General features: G+C 36.1%; 1 protein-coding gene across 1 annotated transcript in view; it reads left to right on the top strand.

Moving 5' to 3' along the window:
• SLC9C1 (solute carrier family 9 member C1) overlaps positions 1–25928 on the top strand; it is an 83053-nt gene extending 57125 nt beyond the window's left edge. The window contains exons 18-28 of the mRNA XM_029940696.1: positions 296–347; positions 1589–1737; positions 11897–12022; positions 13172–13270; positions 13779–13952; positions 15775–15906; positions 16039–16224; positions 18333–18459; positions 20167–20216; positions 22635–22723; positions 25525–25928. Coding sequence (XP_029796556.1) covers positions 296–347; positions 1589–1737; positions 11897–12022; positions 13172–13270; positions 13779–13952; positions 15775–15906; positions 16039–16224; positions 18333–18459; positions 20167–20216; positions 22635–22712 — 1173 coding nt within the window. The 3' untranslated portion in view covers positions 22713–22723; positions 25525–25928. The remainder of the gene's footprint in view (positions 1–295; positions 348–1588; positions 1738–11896; positions 12023–13171; positions 13271–13778; positions 13953–15774; positions 15907–16038; positions 16225–18332; positions 18460–20166; positions 20217–22634; positions 22724–25524) is intronic.
• The last annotated feature ends 223 nt before the right edge of the window (positions 25929–26151 follow it).

The raw sequence follows: 26151 nt of genomic DNA, 5'->3' as shown, positions 1-26151 counted from the left end.
TTGTGTTTTTCAGAATCAATAGTAACCTAAAGAAAACTACGTTTAGGAAAAAAAATATGACTTTCCTTCAGGCTTCTCCAAATCAACCTGTTATGCCACTTTTTATTCTCTATACCACTCTTCCTGGAGCAAATTAAGGTTATTGCACAAAATTCAGTTGTAAGCCCTAAAATGCTCCCCATCATATTTTTTCTTTAAAGTTATTAGTTAGGTTAAAAATCCATCAGTTGCAAATGTAAAGACATTTTATAACAGCTTGTTTTCCAATGAGGATAATACTTCTTTTATTTCATAGATGTTATTAAGGAGGATAATGAAGAATACAGTTCATGCTCTGAAAGAGCTAGGTAGGTAACCCTCTTTCTAAAGATTAAGCACAACCATATCTTAAAATCATTACTTCTGAAAGGCAATCGTTTGGATAACAAAACTGATCTTTAAGAAAACCTACTTATTACTAGTACTAAAGGGAGTGACAACAGCAATCAACATGATCATATCTGTGGCTGCATGGGTTTGGAGTAACATTACCTCTCCTCACTTGTTCTTTCTGCCCTGTACCTCAATGAAGACCGCTCAATTTCTCTCTAAAGGAAATGCATTAGCATTGCATGTTTATACATGTGGTTATCAACTTATAAATTCTATTTTCTTCCAAACCAAAAGTACATATACCTTCCTGAGCAATACAAGGAAAAAGATTCTTTTTTCTCTCCACTTGCCATGGAGCTGCCATCTGAGGATTTAGCTTTATAAGTTGAAATCAGAACAGAGCTTCCCAGATCTTCAATATGTCTGCTGGGAACTTCTATGCTTAAACATGACAACAGCTTAGTCCCTGAATCATGCCACATCATGCTCCTAGTATAGAATCGATACTGGAAGGGGGACGGACACACTCCTAGACTATAGTGTGCATGTGTGAGGAGAAGAGGGGGTTTGGTACCAGATGGTGGGCAGTAAAAGGGCACAGCAAGCCTGAGGATGGAACTGGACTTGAGAGATTTTGCATGGCAGATAGTCATCAAGCCAGACAAGAAGTCATCACCAAGGAAAAGCCCAAATATAGAATCTAAGTGAATGAAACTCTGTGGGCATTCAGGAATCCAGATAAGAAAGGCAGAAAAGCACAGATGGATAAGTTATCTAGACGCACAGGCATGCTAGGTGGACAGTGACCCAGGATGAATGAGAGGACTTAATCAGAAGCTAAGTGCACAGTTTGTAGTCAAAAATCCTGATTCAAACAGAATGGAAAAGCAGGCCATAAATCCCAGACCTAGAGTCCAGAAAAGCCTATCAGTGTTCCAAGCAGGTAGATGAGAATAATTGCTAATCCTACGACTGGGACTGTCTGTCCTTCCTCGTGAGCAGGTGTAAGTACGAGCTGACAAGAAGATGGTAAACAGAACTATGCAGCTAGTGCTGAACTCAGATTGACTGTAGAGGACTCATCAAAGAGAGATACACTTCTCTGTGTTGAGGGTTGTACTCCGTGGATTTAGAGCAAAAATATTCAGCTTACTGTCCACATGAAATGTTGAAATACTGTTCTTATTTTTTCTGAAAATATTGTGTTATCTTTCAGGCTACTTTGAATGTGATCACCAGGAAATTGCTATTACAATGAAAACAAAGGAGGAGATTAATGTCATGCTCAATTTGGCTAGAGAAATTGTTAAGGTTTTTAGGTCAAAAAGGATTATTCATAAAATTGAAAGTTCTGAAATTAATAAGGTAAGGTAGCATATTTTGAAAACAAATATACTTACTTGATATATAGTCATTCATAATCTTCAAACCTACTTTTGATTTTTCATTATAGACCATCTTCAAGATATGAATGTCTACATTAAAATAATTGTCTAAAGAAAAGTTCCTACCATAAAGCATTGCCTTTCTGAGGTCCAGTGTCAAATTTTCTTTCCCTTTCTTGCCACAGTAAGGGACCATCTGTTTCTATGCTTTGCTTCCAAATCAAGGATATGATAAAACTACTACTCACTAGGCTAGAGTGGGTATTAATATTTTCCTAAGAATTATCTGTGCCACTGAAACAGCTTTTCCCCTAGAATCCCATGATTTATAAGAACACTCAATTGTAGTAAAAATTAACTACATTTCCTCCCTCTGAGTTATTTATTGTTACCATGACATAAAAAAATAGAGGTTCCCAATTAATTCTGTAAGTAGAAAATTTATTCCCCAAATTGGGCATATTATTATGCTTGTGAATACATATACAAAACTTTTAAACATAATAATACCTAATTGAATCTGGTAATATATTAAAACTTTAGTGAGTATATATTATTAGCAAGTAATATATTAGTAATATATATTATATATACTAAATATATATTAGTAAGTAATATACTATGACTAAGAAGGTTTAGCCCCCAAAATAGATATGTAACTTTTTCAGAGACGTACAAAGAAGAAAAAACACTTGACAAAATTCATTGTTCAAAATATTTTTAAAAATTCTTACAAGGCTAATAGATAGCATCCTTAACCCAATAAAGCATTTCTATTAAAAATGTAAAACATAGTATTAGATGTTGAATCATTTATAAGTATTCTATTTAAAATCAAGAACAAGAAGACTTAGCCAGGTTAAGAAAAAAAGAAAGGAAATTGAGAGATAAAATTTGGGGAAAAAAGGAAAAAATCACTTATTACATGTTGATGGTTTAATTTAAAACCCTAGAGAACTAAATCAAAATCTGTAGGCTTAATAAGATAAATTGTAGAATATTCATAAATACTATCAACATTCTAAATTCTTCCCCAACTAAAGAAAATCTAGACTAATATTTTATTCACAGCATTGATTAAAACTAAATCCTTAAGTGTGAACCTAAAAAAATATATAAAACTTATGTGGCAAAAACTGAAAGGCATATTTGAACATATAGGAAAAAAATCAGTCTCATTGAAGATAATACAATGGGAATTTTTGTATTTGAGTAACAGAAAGAAAAAGATTGAAGAAAAGTGAATAAAATCTAAAGGACTTGTGCAATCCAACATACACTCTGTAGGAGCCTCATAACAGAGAGAAAGGGGCAGAGGCAATATTTGAAGAAATAATGGCTGAAAACTTCCCAAGTCAGATGAAAGACATAAATATTAACATTCAAGGTCAATAAATTCTAAGTAGGAGGAACTCAAAAAGACCCACACCAAGACACATCATAATAAAGCTGTCAAAAGACAAAGCAAAAATTTTGAAATCAGCTGCAGAGAAGCAACTCATCACACATGAGCAATCCTCAATAAGATTATTATCAGATTTCTCATCAGAAACTTCAGAGATAAGAAGGAAGCAGGATATATTCAAAGTGGTAAAAGAAAAGAAAACTACTAATCAAAAATCCTATGACCAGCAAAACTGTCCTCCAGAAGTGAGGAAGAATAAGAAATTCCCAGATGAACAAAAGTGGAGGGAGCTTATTATGACTAGATCTGCCACGAAATAAATGCTAAAAAGAGTCCTGCAGATTGGATTGAAAGGTCACTGGACAATAACTGGAACCCATACAAAGAAATGAAGATCTTAGTAACAGTAACTACATGGGCAGTGATAAAAGATAGTATTATTGTAACAATTTTTTGTGACTCCACTTATTTTTTTCTACAAGATTAAGACTAGCACATTTAAAACAATCATTAGTCTAAAAGCTAATATTATGATAATGTTGGCTTATAAGTCCATATGTTGTTTCCTACATAGTATAAGAGAGTAATGCATTTAAAATATATATTATTTTGGACACACAACTGTGGGGAGCTGCAAAGATTCAGCTGCTTGGCCATTTGCTAGCCAGGCATGTCACTCCCTGAGGGGAGTTACAAAAATAGGCAGGGGAGTGCTACTCCCTGTCAGGAGAAGCCAGAAGAACAAAGATCAGTCGCCTACAGGCAGGGTGGTATCGGCCCTTCAGTGCTGTGCTAAAAACCTTAGTTTGGTTCCTCTTTTACTCCAGCCTTAATCCCTTAACCCTGTTTCCTAGCAACCGACCTAAGTCACCTGCCTTGTTTTCCCGCCTCGAAACCTTTATAAGATACGGTGTTTTCTCAATAAAGAAGAAGAGGCTTGATCAGAAACCGTGTGTTGTCTCCACTCTCTGCATCTCCCTCCTGCCCTATTTCTCTCTCCCTCCCTCAGGAACGAACCCACAAGGATTTACCACCCCTCCAGCAGGGGTGGCTAGACGGGACAAGTGGCCCCCAACGTGGGGCTCAGTGAAGGAACATGACAAGTGATGCCCCAACGTGGGGTGAGTGAAAGGGAACACGACACACAACATATAAAGATGTAATTTTGTGAAAACAGAAAGGTGTGTGGATGGAGCTATTAAAGTGGAGTTTTATATGTTATCAAAGTTAAGCTGGTATACATTTAAATTAGAGTGCTATACTCTAGGATGTTAAATGTAATCTCAATGGAAATGAAGAGGAAAATAACAAAGAATATACCCCAAAAATGAATGAGAAATGAATTTAAATGTTTCATTCCAAAAAACTAAAACCAAAACCAAACAACAAAAACAACAACAAAAACCTAAATGCAAAAGAAGCCAGTACTGTATGAACTAAAGGACAAAAAAGCTGTAAGATATGTAAAAAACAAATTGTAAAATGATGGGGGTAACTGTTCCTTTATCATTGATTACTTTAAATATAAATGGACTAGACTCTTCAAACAAAATACAAAGATTGGCAAAATAGACAAAAAACATAAGCCAACTATATGCTGTTCCTGGGAAACCTGGATATCCTCATGCAAAAGATTGAAGTTGTACCCCTACCTGACACCATATACAAAAATTAACTAAAAATGAACCCTTGATCTAATGTAAGACCTAACACTATAGAACTCTTAGAAGAAAATATAGGGCAAAGTTTCATGATATTGGATTTGACAATAAGTTATTAAAATGACACCAAAGCCACAGGCAACAAAAGAAAAAATAGACAAATTGGACTTCATTGAAAATTAGAAAATATTTTTTAAATGTACATGATGACCATCATGTGTATTGGAAGTCGCTATCAACAGAATAAAAAGGCAATAAACAGAATGAGAGAAAATATTTTCAAATCATGTATTGGATAAAGAACTAATATTCAGAATATATAGAGAGCTCTTCAAAGTCAACAACAAAAACCAAACAGCTCAATTCAAAAATAGGCAAAGGACTTGGATAGATTTTTTTTTCAAATAAGATGCACAAATAACCAATAAACACATGAAAAGATCCTTAACACCAAGGAAATGCAAATCAAAACTACAAGATACCATCTTCATACCAATTAGGATGACTATTATCAAGGAAAGCAAAACCAAATAGCCTTATGCATTACTGGTGAGGATGTAAAATGATATAGCCACTGTGAAAAACAGTATGGCACTTAAGAATTTCCCTAAGATTTAGCAATTCCACTTCTAAGAATATAGTTTTAAAAACTGAGAGTGATCCCAAAGTGATCCCAGTAGCATTGCTTTGTTTTTGTTTTTATTCTCGTTAGTTAACATACAGTGTAGTCTTGGCTTCAAGAGTAGAACCCAGTGATTAATCTCTTACATATGACATCCAGTGGTCATCCTCAAAAGTTCCCTCCTCAATGCCTGTCATCCATTTAACCCACCCCCCATCCACATCATCCCCATCAACCCTCAGTTTGTTCTCTGTATTTAAGGATCTCTTATGGTTTGTCTCCCTCTCTGTTTTTATCTTACCTTTCCTTCCCCCCCCCATGTTCATCTGTTAGTTTTTCAAATTCCACATATGGGTGAAATCATATATCTCTCCTTCTCTATTTCACTTAGCATAATACCTTCTAGTTCCATACACGATGTTGCCAATGGCAATATTTCAATATTTCATTCTTTTTCATCACCAAGTAGTATTCCAGTGTGTGTGTGTGTGTGTGTGTGTGTGTGTGTGTGTGTGTGTGTGTAAAACCACATCTTATTAATCCATGCATTAGTTTATGGACATTTGAGCTCTTTCCATAACATGGCTATAGTTGATAACACTCCAACAGCATTGTTTACACTGGCTAAGACAAGGAAGCAATCCAAGTGTCCACTGATGGATGAATGGATAAGGAGAATTTGGTATATACTCAGAATGGATTAGTATTCAGCCTTTTAAAAAAGAAGAAAATTCTGACATGTGTTACAACAAAGATAAACCTTGAGGACAGGCTAAATGATATAAGATAGTCACAAAAACACAAATACTATATTATTCCACTTCTGTATAGAGTCAAAATCTTAAAGACAGAAAGTAGAATGGTGGTGGCACTGGGCTGGCTCAGTCAGAAAAGCATGTGTGTGATTCTTGATCTTGGCATCATGAGTTCAAGACCACATTGGGTGTAGAGATTACTTAAATGAATGAATAAATAAAAAGTTTTTAAAGAAAGTAGAATGGTGGTTTCCAGGAGGTGAAGATAGAGAAGAATAGGGAATTATTGTTTGATGAGCATAGAACTTCAGTTTTGCAAGATGAAAAGAGTTCTGAAAATGAATAGTGCTTGGTTCCACAGTATGAATGTACTTAATACCAGAACAGTACACTTAAAAGTAGTTAAGAGAGTAAATTTTATATTTCATATATTTTATCACAAAATTTAAAAATGGGGAAAAATAGGCAGTGTTTATTGTACTCAATAGTAACACAAGCTATAAATCCATAATAAATAGTGTAGAATTAGAATAGGATTAGAAAAAATATATCAATGGAACAGACTTAAATCCAGTAACACCCCAGTACATTGCAAATTAGGAAAAGCAATAGATTATTCAATAAGTGTTGCTGAGACATTCAAAATTCCTATGGAAAAAATAATATTAGGTCTATCCTTCCCATCAGATAAAGAAAAGATACCTTCCAGATGTAAGGATGACTTAAGCATAAAAGATTATTCAAATGTTATAATCAAATATAGAGAGTATCTTTATATTCTTGATGTAAGAAAAGGTTTATTAAACCAGTCACAAAACCCAGAGACCATTAATCAAAAGATGAATAGATAATATTGCATACAACTTAAAATTTTACATATTGAAATGTTACAAACAAGAAGCAAGGCACAGTTTGGAAGATATTTGTAACAAAATTACACACAAACTAGTGATAGCAATAATGGCTAAAAAGTCCCCACAAATCAATGACAAAGAATCCTATAGAAAGTGAGAAAAGGATATGAAATAGGCATTTCACAGATGCAAAAAGAATAGTTGTCAATGAATGTTTGAAAAGATATTTGACATCCCTAGTAACTAAGAAAATAGAAACTGAATTATTAATAGATACCACATTTTTCAAATCAGCAATAATGGGGGAAAAGGTCAGTTTTCAATGCTAATGAGGCTATAAGAAAATAGATTTAAGTAGAGCAGAATGTTGGGGCACCTGGGTGGTTCAGTCAGTTGAGAATCCAACTTCAGTTTGGGTCCTGATATCATGGTTCATGAGTTCCAGCCCCACGTCAGGCTCTGGGCTGACAGCTCAGAGCCTGGAACCTGCTTCAGGTTCTGTGTCTACTTCCCTCCCAATGATGCTTTCTCTCTCTCTCTCTCTCTCTCTATCTCTCTCTCTCTCTCTCTGACACACACACACACACACACACACACACACACACACACATACACACAAATAAATTAAAAAAAACATTAAAACATTTAAATAGAGGAGAATGAAATAGAAATGAATGCAGCAATTCTGGAGAGCAATGTAGCAAATAAAAACTTTAAAAATATATACCCTTTAAACCAAAATTATACATGTAGAAATATTCAGATATTTAAAAAATAAACAAAGATATATATTCAAACGTATGATAGAAACAACCTAAATGTTCATCAGATTGGGAATGATTATGTAAATTGTGACATATCCATGCAAATAAGTGTTACATATAAATTAATAAGAATAAGAAAAATCCATGTGTACTGACATGAAAAATTTCACCACAATACATTGTTAGTAGGAAAAAGTAATTTGTAAAACTATATAATATGATCAGCTTAGATTTTTTTTTTGTTAAGTAATCTCCACACCCAACATGGAGTTCAAACCCATGACCCTGATATCAAGAGTTGTACACTCTTCCAACTGACCCAGCCAGGTGCCCCCAAAGTAGATTTCTTTTTAACTTCTGGATATACAGATATGTATGTACTATTTTGGGGGGAAAATCAAGGCAAAAATATAAGAAACTCTTAACATGGGTTACACCTGGAGGAGAGAGTGGTAAGGAAAGGGGATGATAAAGGGAGACTTAGCTATTTTATGTATATTTTTCATAATTCTTGACACTTTTACTTGGAAGTATTCTATATCACTTGCACAATAAGTAAACTAATTTTCAAAGAAGATTTTGCAGAGGGGCACTTGGGTGATATAGTTGGTTGAATGTCTGACTCTTGATTTCAACTCAGGTCATGATCCCAAGGTCATGGGATTGAGTTCCGTGTTGGGCTTCATGCTGAGTATGGAGCCTGCTTAGGATTCTCTTTCTCCTTCTGCCCCCTTCCCCAGCTCATTTTTTTCCCTCTCTATCTCCATAAAATAAAAAAAAAATTAAAATTAAAATTAAAGGGGTGCCTGGGTATTTCAGTCAGTTAAGGGTTCAACTTTGGCTCAGGTCATGATCTCACAGTTCATGGGTTCGAGCCCTGTGTTAGGCTCTGTGCTGACAGCTCAGAGACTGGAGGGATTCTCTGTCTCCCTCTCTCTCTGCCCCTCCCCTGCTTTTACTCTGTCTCTATCTATATCAAAAATAAATAGGCATTTTTAAAATATCTAAACTTTAATAAAAATTTAAAATTTAAATTAAGAAAAATATTTGCAGTGATATATGATATGCCAAGCTCTCTAGTTGCTACCATTTTTCTGAAATATCCATAATAATACCCTAAAAGCTTATACTTCTGTAGGTTATGCTATTACCACACAATACCTATGTACGCTGTACAAACAAACAAGCTCATCATGATCAATGTAGGTTATTTTTAAATTAATCTTATTTTATAGTTTAATGGTCCAGTATATAATTTCAGTTGAAATTACAGGTCACAGAAGACCTGTGAAAATGGGCATCTTCACTGAAGAAAAAACAGATAACTTTGCAAACAGAAAACTGCAAAGATCATAGTACATTAATGCAAAGAGGAGAATAATAAAAGCATAAAACCAATAATAAATCTTTACTCACTTGATCCTCACAACAACCCTATGACTTGAGTACTATTGGTATTCCTATTTTGCAAGAGAGGAAACTAAGGCAAAGAGAGATTACATAACCTGCCCCAATGTCAGACAATTAGTAAATATGGAGACAGTATTCAAATGCAGGAATTCTGATTCCAGAGCCTATGCTTTTAAACACAACACTATCAAAAACGAAAATAGAAAGAGATGAGCATATTTCAAACTGAACAGACTAGGAGTTTTGAATTTCAAAAACTAAGATCAGGGACACCTGGGTTGCTCAGTCAGTTGAGCAATTGACTTTAGCTCAGGTCATAATCTCATGGTTTGTAAGTTCAAGTCCCGAATTGGGTGAACTCAAACTTCACTTCCAATGAGCGTGAAACCCGCTTCAAAAAAACATCAGCCCCATTTTGGGTGAACCCTGCTTTTCTCTCTCTCTCTCTCTCTCTCTCTCTCTCTCTCTTTCTCTCTTTCTCTCCCTCTTTCTCTGCCCCTCATGGGATTCTCCCCTCATCTCTCTCTGCTCCTCACTTACTTGTGCCCTCTCTCTCTAAAAAGAAACAAACAAATAAAGAACTAAAACTCGGGTCACCTAGGTGGTTATGTGTCAGACTCTTGATTTCAGCTCAGGGCATGATCTCATTATTCCTGAGTTTAAGACGCACATCAGGTGCTCTCTCACTCTCTCTCTCTCTCTCTCTCTCTCTCTCTCTCTCAAAATAAATAAATAAACTTAAGAAAAAAACCAACTAAGTCCAATATACCTGATTATTTGAAAAGTTTACTCTGTAGAAAATAGAAATAATAAGCAAAATCAATGTTATTTATTTATTTGACAAAAAAATCATACCAGTTGATTAGGTAATTTAACATTGGGGGTTCTCGCTCTCTCTCTCTCTCTCTCTCTCTCTCTCTTTCAAATTTTTATTTAAATTCTAGTTAATTAACCTATCATGTAATACTGGTTTCAGGGTAGAATTTAGTGATTCCTCACTTACATGTAATACCTAGTGCTCATTACAAGTGCCCTCCTTAGTACCCATCACCCATTTTGTCCATCACCCTGTAAGCCTCCCTCCATAAATCCTCAGTTTGCTCTCTACATTAAGGGTCTCTAGAATGCCTTACATAACAATGCTAGGTTAAAATTAACATATTTTTCCTATATGGGTATCAATTGACCGAACCTCATTTATAGAAATGATTATCATACCCTATTGCACTTCAGTGGAGTAATTCATGAATTAAATTGACTGTGTATGTGTTGATGAGTTTCTGGACTCTTATTTCATTGTTTTATATATCTATCATTGAATGGTTCTCAAATATATAACACACCATCTCACATTGAAACTTAATAGTAGATCTTCATATCTGATTTTGTATATTTGCTAGCTTTTGCTTTTTCTTCAAGATTATTTTGACTAGTTTTGGCATTTTGTATTTTCAAATAAACATTAGAATCAACTTGTCGATTTCTATTAAATAGCCTAATAAATTTTCCATTGGGATTCCAAGAAGCCCTTACGTCAATTTAGAGATAACTGACAACTTAGTAATGTTGACAATATATTAACATATCTCTTTACTTTAGTTTTACCTTTGTCTCAATAGTTCTTGTGTTTTTCTGTTCTTCAACCTATTTCATTCATGAACCTCTTATATCATACACACAAAAAACAATTTTGGATTGATTGTACATAACTGTAAGAGGTAAAACAATAAGCTTCTAGAAGATAACATAAGACAATTTTTATGACATTGGCATAGGCAAAGATTTCTTAAGCAGGATAGAAAATTGGATTTAAATAACATAAAAATTGAGAACTTCTTATTATTAGGAAAATTAGAGAATTAAAAGACAACCCACAAAAAGGTAGGGGATATTTTCAAAACAAATCTATCCAAGAAAGGGCTCATGTCCAGAATACCTGATTGTTTTTAACTGACAATATCAACTGTAGGCAATCATGTGAAACAACCGGAACATCAGAGTGAGTGTAAGGTAATGCCATCACTTTGGAAAACTGGTAGGCAGAATCTGCTCAATTTGAACAGACATGTATGACACAGCAATTGGATTACAGACCCATATATCCACAGAAATGTGCACATACATACAACAAGCAAATACAGCAGCATTACAAGAGCCCAAAACTGGAGCACCCCAAATGTTGTTGAATCATAGATCAATACTAGACAAACCTGATACAAACAAGTGCATACTCATTGATTTCATGCAGATAAAGCTCAAAACCAAACAAAGTTAAACTCAGGTGGTAGAAGGGTGGTTGTCCTTGGATACCAGAAATGACTTAGAAGAGATATAAGGGAGGATTTTAGGGAACAGGAAATGTTTTATTTCTTAATATGGGTGCTGGTTACCCAGATCTTTTCATAGTGTAAATGTTCTTTTTGGACATTTGGAATTTGTGTGCTTTTTGATTCTCTGCTAGAGTTCAGTAGAAAGTTTAAAGTGTTTAATCTATGACTTCAGAATAATGATATCAGAAAAATGCAATCAGTGGGGAGAGGTGGAAGGGTTCCATAGAAGAACAAAAATCCCAGAAGAGAAGGAAAAGGAAATAGCACAAAGCCATGTTTTTTAAACATTCTTTGAACATGATTTCACTCATCCTTTTTCTTAAATTTTATGGTTTTAGTTAATAATGGCCAAGAAAAGAGAGATACTTGATTTTCAACCTGTTATCAAGCCTCTTACTATTGAAGAAGCACTCTACAATATTCCATGGCTAGATAAAAAAAAAGATCATATAAGCTTCATTCAGGTAATATTTTTATTTCCTTGTAATACTATTTTTAACATACTAACAAATGATTTTTAAAAAAGAGACTATGATACTCTCCAGGTTAAAACCCTTTACATGTCCTTTATTGCCTGTAGGATAAAATTCCAAAAATCCCTTTAAATGACATGCAAAGTCTATCCACAATCTGTCTCTTGCCTCCTTTTCCATTTTCATTTTCTGTTGCCCATTCATCATATACCTCACACTCAACCTTGCATGGTGCCCCCAGCCATTTACACTATTTTCTAGTTCCATTCCTCTGGGGGCGCTATTTGCTTTTCTTCAAATGCCTTTTGTTTTTACCTTTTTTGTCCCCCTCCCCCAAATCTTTCTTCTCCGGAAAAATCCTTACAAAATACTCAGAAAAATAAGCTTTGGAGGCAAATACCCCACCATTTGAAGACCATCCTGTGGTCCTTTCTGAGCTTGGAGGACCAGAGGTGTCAGCACTATATCCATTATATACTTTCATTATAGCGTTAAGTACACTGCATTATAATTACCTTTATATCTCTCTTCTGTACTAATCTCTTTAGCTCACCCATATTTTGTATACTGAGCCCCTATCACTCTACATATTACGTAGAGGGTGCTTAAAGAATATTTGTTGAATAAACAAATAGGTCTAATAACAGTCTTTAAATAATAACATTGTTCTAATAACATTCTTTTTCTGTATTTCCTTGGTGCCAAAAGACCAATTATATTTTTCCATCTACTTAAAATATTTTGAATGAATGAATTTTTTATTTGCTTAATCAGCTGTTTAAAGCATAACTATGTATGAGACATACATATGACATTCGCTTGCATCTGTTCTGATTATTGTCCATTCTGATGAAATATTTTTATTTTTCCCTTACATTCTTATTCTTACATTAAATTATTTCTTTTCTATTCCATATATAAATACCCCATCTGAAGTTATATAGATCTCTGAATATCCACCTTCCTCTCTTTGATATTCATAATTCTTATTTTCTCATAAATGTATTAGTAACACAACATGTCAGATCTTATTGAGTGATATTTTAAAATGCAAAAAGTTTTATTAAAATATAAACTTCAATATCACCAACCACTGCTAAAATAGTATTTATATGTTATATATTTGGTGATATTTTTAAGGAAAGAGCCAGAGTTGTAACATTTGATTGTGGAAATTATATATTTGAAGAAGGTGATGAGCCCAAAGGAATTTATATAATAAGATCAGGTATGGTGAAGGTAAGTCAGAGTTATTCATAAATGCACTTGTGAACATTAGTTAAAAACTCTATAAAATTGAGAATTCATAGTTTTCCATGTTAAGAACTGCATTTTTCTTTTTTTAAGACAACGGCTACCATCTAATTTTCTTATTGAAACATAATGGTTAACATCATGTATCACCTTTTAAGTGATATTTTCCCATAGGTAATAAGAAACCATCCAAAGGATCATCTTTATGATGGAATATTGTAATATCAGTTGTTTTCATCTTATGTTTATTAGTCATCCTAAAACAAGTACAGCTGGCCAAGTAGAAGAAATCAGAAAGATTGTAGTGTCTAAGAATTCTTTTCTAAGTTACTGCTAATTTAATAAAATTGCTTTAAAGGGTACAAGTAATAAGTGCCCTCAAAACAATATGTACATATTAAAATTGTTAAAACCAAAGGAAAAAAGTCATAATTTAGACAGTTTGGGTAAATTACTTGCATTTGTCTTTTTCTCTTTCTTTGTTCCTGAACAGCTTCAAAGATCAAAGCCTGGCCTGGCAATTGACCAGATGCTCTGGGATTCAGAGGAGAACGATTGTCAGATAACTTATACAGATTTTGTGATCAGTGGGGAAATAATAGGAGAGCTAAACTGCTTAACTAACAAACCCATGATATGTTCTGCTACCTGCGAAAGTGTAGTGGAGGTCAGGAAGCATCACATTATGTCTCACCATTGTATCTTATTCAGTATCAAGTATCAAATTTAAGGTTACTTCTGTATTTAGCATATGTTTACTGTCTGGTGATAATTTTAAAAAATGAGAATAGTAAAGAAAAAAATTTGTTACCAAATTATACTTACCCAGCATAATGTCCTGGCAAAATAACTTGCAAATATTGACCTCCATATTGAAAAAAAGATTTAACCAGAAAAACCAATTAAATGAGGTCTCTCATGGGGAAATTGGAAAAGATATTTTAACTATCAATACCGTAACTTGAGGGATAAGTAAGGAAAAAAGTCAGATAACTAATAGCTATTCATAAAAATGTTGAGCAAAGTGGGTGGAAGTTTCCCTAGACACAATGAAGACAAATTCTCAAAGCAGTAGGGGCTCTCACTGGCCTAGATAAAACTCTAAAAGAACAATGACTGCAAACAACCGAACCCCACAATATTATAAAAACCCATAGATTGATAATGATACCACGATTCGTTTAAGTTCCAATAAGGTTGTTGGAATATCAACCTACTACTCTAAAAATGGATTTAAAAAAATAGAAAGAAGTAAACATTTATCCTGCCTTTCCTCTATGAACTTTTTCAAGGTACCAAAAAAAGATTCTATAGAATCTACAAATGTAGAAGCAAAGACTTAGAAATCTTCATTTTGCCATCTGAAATGAAATAATGGCTCTAGGCAACAGCCATCAATTGATGCTGAAACTACTAAGTGAAATGTTAATGGAAGGACCAGGCTGGCACCACCTAAAGACAATTGTAGCATCACTAAAAATTGAACAACTGCGAATCATGTACCTCCTGATATGATGCAGCAGAAATACTGGCACCACCCATGAAGTCTTCTTGAATGAGAAAAAACTATATAAAACTATATATATATATATATACACACACACACACACACACACACACACACTCACTCACACACACACACACACAAAATACATATATATTTGGTTTTGGGGTGTTTCTTTTGTTTTCTTGGGTTTTCTTTTTTTTTTTTTTTTGAGAAAGAGACTACACCTGTGGGAGTCAGGGAAAGCCAGAGAGAGAGGGAGAGAGAAAATCCCAAACAGGCTCCATGATATCAGTGCATAGTCTGACACAGGGCTCAAACTTGCAAACCATGAGATCATGACCTGAACCAAAACCAAGAGATGGATGTTAACCAACTGAATCACCCAGATGCCCACTTTATTTAATTCAAATAAAAATTTTTTTGAAAAGAGTAAAAGTATATAGATCTAACCAATTTATAGAAAATTCAGGAAGGAAAGAAACAAGTTAATTGACATTAGAAGGGAGTAACTAGCTAAGTCCAAAATGTGGTAGTCCACAGATTGAATGATCTGTGTTTTGTTTTTTCCTCAACACATCAATGACATATAAAGGGGGAGGGGAGAAGGAAGAGTGTAAGGGAAATCTTTTTGTGTCTATTATTCAGTGATGCATATTAGAATATTTACAAATAAAATTATATGATACCTGAGATTTGCATAAACATACCATGGCCTTCTGTTTCTGGTTACAGAAGAACAATAATGAATTACTAAACAAGCAAAGAAACATGGTAATGTGATCTACAGTGTGAAAAAAGTGCACAATGGATAGAAAACCAATATTTACAATTATATACATGTTATCAGATATACAGCCAACAACAAGAATCTTACATCATTTAAATTTTTAGTTTTAATGCTATATGTAAATGAGAAAACTTTATACCCTTAAACTGTAGGTGTACAGAATGAAATATTAAATTTGTATCCTCCTTTTTTCAGATATGTTTTATTTCCAAAAATCACTTGTATGAAGCTTTTGAGCAATGTTGTCCTCACATTGAATATAAAATGTGGCTAAAACTTGGTCTTTCTATTACTGCCAAAAAAATCAGGGAACATTTATCTTATGAGGTAAGAGGTGTTTATATAAACTCACCTTTCTCTCTGAATGGAGTTGTAGTAAAGTACTGTTATTAATGAATAATTGATGAATTTATATGAAGCCTTATAAAAGTAGATTATGAAACTGTGTTTTCCTTGTAGGACTGGAACTACAAGTTGCAATTAAAACTCCGGAACGTTTGCATCAAAGACATACCAAAGGACACCAAAACTGATATTTATGATGAAACTGCAATCTATATCATCCTCATACATGGAGCTGTAGAAGATTGTCACTTACGGAAAGATTATAAGGCACCTTCCGTCATTCCTATAACGTGCTATCAGGTAAAAAAACGTTGATTCATGTCTTCAGGTCAATATGCCATATGTCCAACAATGTGTTCACATTAGAAAAATTGTCACTTTTCCACCTTCACATCCTCTCCTTTCCCGACTACTCCAGAAGCACACACACACACCACACACACTCTAAGTTCACTGATTGCGTTAGCACTAGGTAGCCCAAACACCAAGTTAATCCTGTTCGATGTCAATGAGGCTGGCCAAGCTGTACATTTTGGCCATAGTTAGATTTTGGTGCTGTTGCAAATAGCAAAAGAGGGCCTATTAAGTTCATTTACACAAAGCGGAAGGACCTCTTTCTCTGGACTGCATCAACAGTACTCTAGAAAGGTTCTGCCAGGCCCATGCTGAAATGAGTATCGGTGGTATTTCCTCAGCTACTTTTCAAGTGGATATAGGAGTGAAGCATTCCTCATACTTAAGCTCTCTGTGTGTATCCGTGTGTGTGTGTGTGTGTGTGTGTGTGTGTTGGGTAGCGTAAGGGAGGCACATGTCAGGAGGAATCAGGAGACATACAAAATATAGCTAAAGAAAGTAAATTGAAAGAGATACCTAGAGTCAATTAAATGAGACATATATTTTTAAGCAATTAATAGATGACAGAAACAATGCTAGATGCTAAAGTGATCAAGATAAGTGAGATTTGCAACTTGCCCTCAAAAAATCTCTCAACCAAGTGAAAAGAAAAGTATATAAATATATTAATAAAACATGTGCAGCTATGATAGAAGTACTTACAGGGTAGATTTGAGACCCAAGAAAAACATGAGGTGAGGATAAGAAGAATCCCAAGGTGAGAAAGGGTCACAAAAAAAATTTCTATAACCAACATGACACCCATATGAGAGGAAGTTCGGCATTACTCTTAATGTTTTTTCTTTGTTTCTTTGTTTTGAGAGACAGAGAGAGACAGCACAAACAGGGGAGGGTCAGAGAGAGAGGGAGACACAGAATCAGAAGCAGGCTCCAGGCTCTGAGCTGTCAGCACAGAGCCAGAGACGGGGCTCAAACCCACGAACTGTGAGATCATGACCTGAGCCGAAGCTGGACGCTTAAACAACTGAGCCACCCAGGCGCCCTTGGCATTACTCTTAACTATGGTGCTCCCTACCTCTGTTCTTGAATACATAACCACAGAACTTGAGTGGGGTGCCCATTGGGAATTTAGATGGCCAACGAAGAGATCCTCAAGACAGCCTAAAACCTGCCCAACTTTATATACTCTCCCAGACAGAAAGCCCTGCTTACGGTAGATTTGGGTACCAGTGTGATTCAAAGCATACCAAAAACAACACAGGTTGAAGTATTTCTTGAAATCCACATTTAAAAAGAAATTGAATGTTTATTTATTTTTGAAGAAGAGAGACAGAGCGTGAGTGGGGGAGGAGCAGAGAGAGAGGGAGACACAGAATCTGAAGCAGGCTCCAGGCTCTGAGCTGTCAGCACAGAACCTGACACAGGGCTTGAATTCAGGAGCTATGAGATCATGACCTGAGCCCAATTCAGATGCTCAACCAACTAAGCCACACAGGTGCCCTGAAATCCACTATTTTTTAAGTTTTCTTTTTCCCCACATAGAAAATCTCTCTGGGTGGTATTTTAAAGGATTACTAATGATTAATTCTTAATTGTGTTCTCATTTCTAAGAGAAATGAGCAAAACTTTTAAAAATCAATGAAAGTAGGGGCATATAGGTAGCTCAGTCGGTTAAACGTCCGACTTCAGCTCAGGTCATGATCTCACGGTCCGTGGGTCAGGCTCTATGCTGACAGCTCAGAGCCTAGAGCCTGCTTCGGATTCTGTGTCTCCCTCTTTCTCTCTGCCTCTCCCCCAATCACACTCTGTCCCTCTCTGTCTCTCAAAGATGAATAAATGTTAAGAAAAAAAAATTTTTTAATCAATGGAAGTATATGGAATATTGACTTTCAAAAAGCAAACATGTCCAGGTAATTTAAGATATCTATCTAATATAGATGTGTTCACTTTTCAACCCATATATTTAGAGAGGTCCTGAGATAGGAACTTACCAGAGAAACATTTAATTGTATGATACATATTCTTCTATTAACTTATATTCTGTCAAACTTCAGGTGCAAGGCACTGAAGATTTCACTAAGGTAATGATTGTTCAAACTTTGGTTGATGTGAAAAAATTCAGGTGGAAAACTAGAAAGTATGTTCCTTCACGTAAAGCATCTCTTCTGAGAGAACCATCGTGTAAGTTAGATTTCTTTGAGTAATTGAGAACTTAACTTTCCATTTATAAAATACCCATGTATGTTTGGAAAATATGGTATGCATTCTACCTAGAGCATTGAAAAATCATTTTAATTGCCATATTTAATATCCAATGGGTGAATTCAGACTGAGAATATCCATGTTATGCTAGAAATTATTCAATATTGCATCCATAAGAATAAGCATGTATAATTATTAAAATAATATGGGAAAAAAGATTAATGAGAGGATTTTAGCTCTTTCCCCAAATTAAAATAATGAAAATAGCATACTGTGTGACTGTTCCAATTACCAGTGGGCCTGGCATTCATTCTCAATACACATGAACATAAATGTGTTTGAAATGATGGACCGATAGGTCCATTTTTTTCTCTCTCTCCAAACTCCCTGCACATTTGTTACATAATCTTTTTTTTAAATTTATTTATTTATTTTGAGAGAGAGCGAGCATGTGAGCAAGCATGAGCAAGCAAGGGAGGGGCAGGGAGAGAGGAAGAGAGAGAATCTAAAGCAAGCTTTGTGCTGTCAGTACCAAGCCAGAGGCAGGGCTTGAACTCATGAACCATGAGATCATGACCTGAGCTGAAATCAAAAGTGGGACATTTAACCAACTGACCCATGCAGGTGCCACTACATAATCTTTTGCCAGACTCCAGCTCCTGCAGGTCCAGGTTCCCCTGAAGGATGATGGTGTAGGCCAAAGAGAGTGAGAGAGCCTTGTGTTTCATTCTGATCACCAGACAGGTACCCCTGCCCACCTGGCAGGCGTCTCTGCCCTGTCTGGTTCTCAAGCTTTATTTATGGCAAAAGGTACAAGGACTAGAAAGAGCAGTAAATGATTTCTCATGGATAAGTTTTACAATTTTCCAGGACGTGGGTTCTGCAGAAGTTACAATTCTAGTAGTAATGATTGTCATAAAACACTTAGCTACAGGCACTTATGTTGTCATAGGTATTTTTTAAAAAACCTCAGGTCTAGACTTAAGGAAGCAACCTTTAACTAAGAGGCAAACAGCATTGTTTAGTAAAGGTCAGTTTTTTATGAGTAGGAATCATTAGGCTGTTTATAACTCTAAGAGAAAGTTCCCAGAAAAACAGGTTCTCAGGAGTCATAATGTCTGCTCTCACAGTCCCAAAGATGTTTGATACATTTTATTGCAGTAGTGACTGTCACAAAGGCATTCAGGCCCAGAAGTCAGTCAGTGATCAGTTAACTGCTTAGGGGAAAATTATATGCTGCAGTAAGATGTGTCTAGCTTATTCATTTTTTTCCCTGACCAGGTGCAATCACACCTCAGAGACAGGGACAGGGCAGGAGGACAGGCCGCTCCTGACACTAATCAGCAAAGTATTCTGAGGTTTGGTTCCCAAGCAGAAGTGAGAGTTTCAAGAGGGTAGATTTTGGGAGCTATCTGGAGGCAAGAGACCGTGCAAACTTGCTATAGCCTCACCAGGAATTTTCACTCTACCCGTGAGTTCAGGTAGCTCCCAACAATCTTTATAATAAAAGACTTTTAGGCCTTTTTTGAAAAAAGTGACCCTTCTTCCCACCAATTGAGTTTACCTGCAATTTCAAATCACAGGCCCTGAGTGTGAATGATTACACCTGGTCTAATGTGATAGTTGGATTAGTTGAAAGAGTCCTTTGTCTCAGTGCTTGAACTAACACAGTCATTTTTCAACCAGCTACAGAGAGACTATATAAAGAAGATCTTCAGTTTGGAACAAATATTGAGGTAAGGTAAAATAATGTTTTTAAAAGTTTTATTTTGGGGAAAAAGAGAGTCTGAAATTTAAACTCTTAATCTGGAGGAGTTTGCCTACGACTCATTTTATAGATTTCAATACGAACACTGTCTCTTAGACCAGGGTACGGTGGAAATTGTATTTATATTTTTAGATAAATATTAAATAAATGACAAAGAGAAAGAAAGTTCAGAAAATACCAGAATGTTCCTTTTCAGTCACATTAGCAACTGATAACTACTGGGGTGGTGAGGGTTGCATGGGCATAAGCTCCTCCCACTTTCCACCTTGCGCTGAAACTTTGACTGGTCTGAAGCCTTCATTGCCCCCTCAGCTTTGCATCCAGAATCTCCCAACCTGAAAGCACTTTGCCTTCACAATGCCCGTCACAAAGCAGGAACTCAGTAAATAAATGCACTAATCTAATCTACCCCAGGCTAACCTAAGTTATTCAGAAAACCCATAAATATTCATTTTACACTCCTCTATGAACTTGGATAGGTCACTTGGGTCAACTTTACAAGATCCCAAGTTATGAAACACAGTAGGACCCTGGAAATGAAACTGGGGCATAGAGAAATAGAATATACCTACTTCACCACATCTACACCAGCCTGCCCGGGGAGGTTCTATATGGGGTAGAGAATTTATTTTCATTTATTTCAATTTTTTTATTAACAAAATTTTTTTAACATTTATTTATTTTTGAGAGACAGAGAGACAGACAGATCATGAGCAAGGGAGGGGCAGAGAGAGAGACACACACACACAGAATTGGAAGCAGGCTCCAGGCTCTGAGCTGCCAGCATAGAGCCTGACGCGGAGCTTGAACCCATGAACCATAAGATCATGACCTGAGCTGAAGTCAGACGCTCAACCGACTGAGCCACCCAGGTGCCCTGAGAATTTATTTTTAAATCTGGTTTGTCCCAAGCTAGCTGTATTGCTCCAGGAGATGCTGATTATAATATCCAGAGTATGAGAGATGTCTGCTACAAATATACAAGCCAGAAAATTGTGCATTTGGTTGTTAGAATACGTTTTACATCAAGTCCATTTTCTTTATTAGCACTGGACATGTAACTCTGAGAACACACGCTCCTTCTCCCCCGAATCTCTTCTCACAAGTGTATGTTGAATGAAATGTGATTACAGGTTCTGTGGGGGAGGTGGAAGGAGTTCTCTTGTGTCTCTCTGATCTTCAAGAGGCCACCACTTTTTCTTTAATACTCATTGCCCTTCCCCTGCATAAAAACAAAAAATTCACTCACTCCCTTAATATTTTGGGGTCTTTCTAGGGAAGCTTTCCTCAAACCTTTCCTGGTTGTTGCTCAGTGCCTGGAATGGCAGACCCAATAGCATAGGGGCTGAGAGTATGGGCTCTGGCATGAGACTCCTGGTGTGCCTCCTGGTTCCATCACGTATTAGCCATGTGACCTCGGACAGATTTCTTAACCTGTTTAAGCATCACTTCCTGCATCTGTACAACAGGAATGACAACCATGCGTATCTCGTGTAGTGACACCATGCAGATTAAACAAATGGAAAGTAGGCTACATGGCGTTCGACACATAACAAGCAATCTGTATCCATAACTTCTGTCATTCTCTGCTAACCCCGTCTTGACATGGAAAATGACTTCTCCAAACTTCTGTGCTCTCCAGATGGTAAATTTCTAAAAAAAAAATAGGGAGACAGGCATCTTCTCTAATTCTTCCAAACACTGTTGCTGCTGAAGACTAGGACACAACAAAGGGAAATTACAATTTAAAAAATGGAAGATGAGGCGAACACTTAAGACAAAATATTAAATTGCACCTGGGGACCAGTGGTTAGCCTTTTCTTCTCCTTAGCCTGGGCAGGCTGCCATGCGCGGAGGAGTCTGCTTAATAGCAGATTTTGAAGAGTGAGTGAGGAGTCAGAGAAGCTAATGCTCTCCCTGTAGATTCCCCCAACGTTCTGCTTTTTCATAATTGGAAAAAAAAACCTGATTGCATGAGGCTGTTAATATAAAGTAGTGTGGAATTGAGAGAGAGTTTACTAAATGGTAGAAACATCCATGTGTGAGTCTTATGAGACAATTGTCAAGTTGTGTTATTTAGTAAGTGCCTTTTCTCCCTGAGGTTAGATCTTAGTTATGGGTGGTTCTGAGACAGCTCCCTTCCTGCTCCCCCAGCTCCTCCCCCCATCACACCCCAGAACTGGGGCTATACCTTTACATAATAAAAAGGGCCCATCCCCCAAGCCCAGCAGCTCCTTACAAAGTGTTTTAGTGTCCAGGATGGAGCACACAGCGCTGCCAATGCCAGCCCCCTGCTCCATAAACCAGATTTGACATGTGCCCTGCATTATAAATCTGACACTAATAGTCTCAGAATTTTACTCTTGTCTCCTTTTTCAATTTCTAGATTCAAGAGTCTACAGGGTTATTTGATCATTTCAAGGAGGAAATGGACATCTATGAAGTCATCTATCATAAAAACTAAATGAATATCTGGTAAGCTGCCTCAGTTTCCTCATATGACCCGATCACACCTGTCTCTGGAGAAACAGTCCGAAGCCAGACATTTACGTGCTCCTTTGTGATGGTGTAAATTATACCACCTTCCACTAGCCGTTATTCGCAATATGATCACTTTCCAATAGCCAGTTCATTCTTCTAATGACACTATTTCTAAATTCTAACTTGGAAAATTAACTTTAAAATAAGACTCCTTGATCTAGATTTCTGAAGACTTTGTTGACTCATGGTCTCTTCTCTACATTGTGCTACTTAATTGCACAAGCAACACTGGTTGTTCCCCATCCAAGAGGTCATCTTTCAGGCTGCCATGTGTGATGGAAGATATAAACTGGTAATAGGTGATGACTTTAATTTTCAAGAGTTTCTGTTCCAGTTAAAGAAGCAAAACTGATTAGAAGACAGTTAAATAACAATACAAGATACACTGTGGAGAGTGCCAACTGAAACTGAAAGGAATCCAGAGAGAAACAACTGCTGTTTAACATAAACACAGCCTTTGTGGAGAAGGGAAGAGGATGTTTAGAAAAAGGACACAAGAGAGCAAGTTTGGGGAACAATAAGCACCCCAGTCTGGCTGTTGGCTGTTCAAAATGTAGCACCAATGGGGAAGTCTGTGTGTGTGTGTGGGGGGGGGGTGTGCGCGCGCGCATGTGTTTTATATGATTCTAATCTACATAAAGCATAGTGCTGGCTTAAAAAATAACCTTCAGATAAATCTTTGTATCTCTATTTAAAAATGCTAACTCTCATATGCTATGTCCTGTGACAAAGACCATATTTAAAAATAGATTAGGGACTCGTGGGTAGCTCAGATGGTAGAGTGTCTGAATTTTGACTCAGGTCATGATCTCATAGTTGTGGGATCAAACTCCATGTCTTGCTCTGAACTAAGCATGAGCCTGTTTGGGATTCTTTCTCTCCTGCTCTCTCTGCCCCTCCCTCACTCATAGTTTTGTTCTCTCATTCTTCTTAAAAATATATGGTTTATATGTGCAATGGAATACTACTTGGCAATGAGAAAGAATGAAATCATGCCATTTACAGCAATGTGGATGGACTCGAGGGTGTTAGGCTGAGTGGGATAAGCCAGGCAGAAAAGGGCAGATATCATATGTTTTCACTCATATTTGACTCTTGAGAAACTTAACAGAAGACCAGGGGGAAAGGGGAGCGTGAAGAACGGTTACAAACAGAAAGGAAGGCAAACCATAAGAGACTCTTAAATACAGAGAACAGACTAAGGGTGTATTGGGGGGTAGGGAAGTGGGAAAATGGGTGATAGGCATTGAGGAGGGCACTTATTGGAGTGATCACTGGGTGTTGTACGTAAGCCAATTTGACAACAAATTATATTCATAAAAACAGACAAACAAAAAGGGATAAAAGATGTCAGTAAATGTACATAGAAGAATAAACAGAACTATATAAATCTCAAAAAAATAAAAATTTAAAAATAAATGCATATACTCTAGTTTTGTGATCTTGTCATTGAATGTAAAGGCTAATGTTTTTATATTAAAAGTTGATCTGTGTCATACCTAGCCTTTTAAAATCTGTATGTGAATTACCTAATATAATGTGTACTTTGAAAATTTTTAAAAAATTAAATAAAACATAAAAATCGATTTAAAGGGTAACATAAACTGAAAACTATTTGCAAGAATTACACATAATATGATCAATATTCTTACCTGGGAATAATGTATGAAAAATGGTGAGGAAAAAACACCATGACTGCAAGAGAGAAATTTAAGAACAGCCAATTCAGGAAAAAGACAATACCCAGAATAGAGAGAAAGTAAGAAGTACATAAGAAAACAATGAAGTATTAACATTTGCTTTTTCAAATTAACAAATTTTATTCAATGGTAACATCTATTTCCTTTGATATAAAGTTGATGAGGGGCATTTGGGTGGCTGAGTCAGTTATGCATCTGACTTCAGCTCAGGTCATAATCTCACGGTTCGAGAGTTGGAGCCCCAGGTCAGACTCTGTGCTATCAGCTCAGAGCCTAGAGCCTGCTTCAGATTTGGTCTCCCTCTTTCTCTGCCCCTGCCCCACTCATTCACTACCGTGCATGCTCTCTCTCAAAAATAAACATTTTTTTATTAAAAAAGAAATATAGAGTTGATGAAATTGAAATGAAAATACAGTGATACTTTTTTTCTTATATTTTGCTGGTAGATGAGTAAAAGGAATTCGAAACAAAAGTCATAAAAATGCCCATAGCCTTTGACTCCATGAATTTACTTTTGGGAAACAATCCAAAGAGAATAATCCAAAGTAGTGGAGTAGACATATGTACAAACTGTCCAGTGACCAGTATTTCTAATGACAAAAAAATAAAGAGCCCCAAGTGTCCCATAGTAAGAAAGTATATAATTTCACTACAGAACATCCATTAGAGGAAATATCATCCAACCATTAAAAAGATTGGTTGTATACTGTACAATGTAAAATATGAGACTCGGTGTTTCCCACAGTCCCACATGCTCCTGACAGTCCGTACACTGTCCTTGTCCAGTTCAGCAAGCCCCAGTGGCTTCCCGGACTCTGACTCCCGGTTTATATCCCACCACCACCACTTTGTGAACAAAGAGTGACTCACATTCACCTAATGCCCTTCCTTAAGTTTAGCAATAATGACCAGGAGGTATTTCCTGTGGGAATGAAACAGACCCTCTCATGTATCCTGTTTGGGGTTGTAAGTTGATTTTGAAAGATTCCAAAGTTCTTTTACATGTGTCTTTTTTCTCCCTTCTACTTCTGCTAGGAATGGTTGACAACACTATTTTGAAAACTGACACACATATCAACGCTATCATCACAAAGTGCCTCCTGTTTTTGAGACAGATGTCCCTGCATCAGAAGGGAGCAAGTTCAAGCCGGATCCTGTGTGGATGACTTTGGTGTCACGTGGACAGATGTTTGCACCTTGCAGCCATTCTATCTCAAATATATTTCTTTTGGAAAATTTTCTTCATTTAAAATATCTATTATTTTAAATATCTAGAACATCTCAGAAAATCATAGAATATATTTTAGTTTTAGAGCCAGAAAATAAGCTTAGGCCACCTAGATAGTTTGCATAATGCTCTTAGAGTAAAAATGGTTTGATTCACTTTCTGAAAAATAGAACGCTATTAAAGTGCAGTTTAAATGTTGATCTTAAACCAAGTATTGATTTCTGTCATTCATTGTACTTCACTTGTCTTGGAAGCGCTCAGTGAATTAAAATAGTAAAGAATGGAAACTGACTTAGACTTAAACAGTGTATCTCAGTCCTAAATGAAACTTTCAGTGTCCCCTTTGTTCATCATTTCTTGACAACAATGAACCCAATGCCTGGCACTCTTTTAAAATATTTGTCTTAACCAGTTAAGAGCTATTGCATGATTTC

The sequence above is a fragment of the Suricata suricatta genome, chromosome 5, assembly GCF_006229205.1.
Source record: "Suricata suricatta isolate VVHF042 chromosome 5, meerkat_22Aug2017_6uvM2_HiC, whole genome shotgun sequence".
Lineage (NCBI taxonomy): Eukaryota > Metazoa > Chordata > Mammalia > Carnivora > Herpestidae > Suricata > Suricata suricatta.
This window is presented reverse-complemented; position numbering and strand designations above follow the sequence as displayed.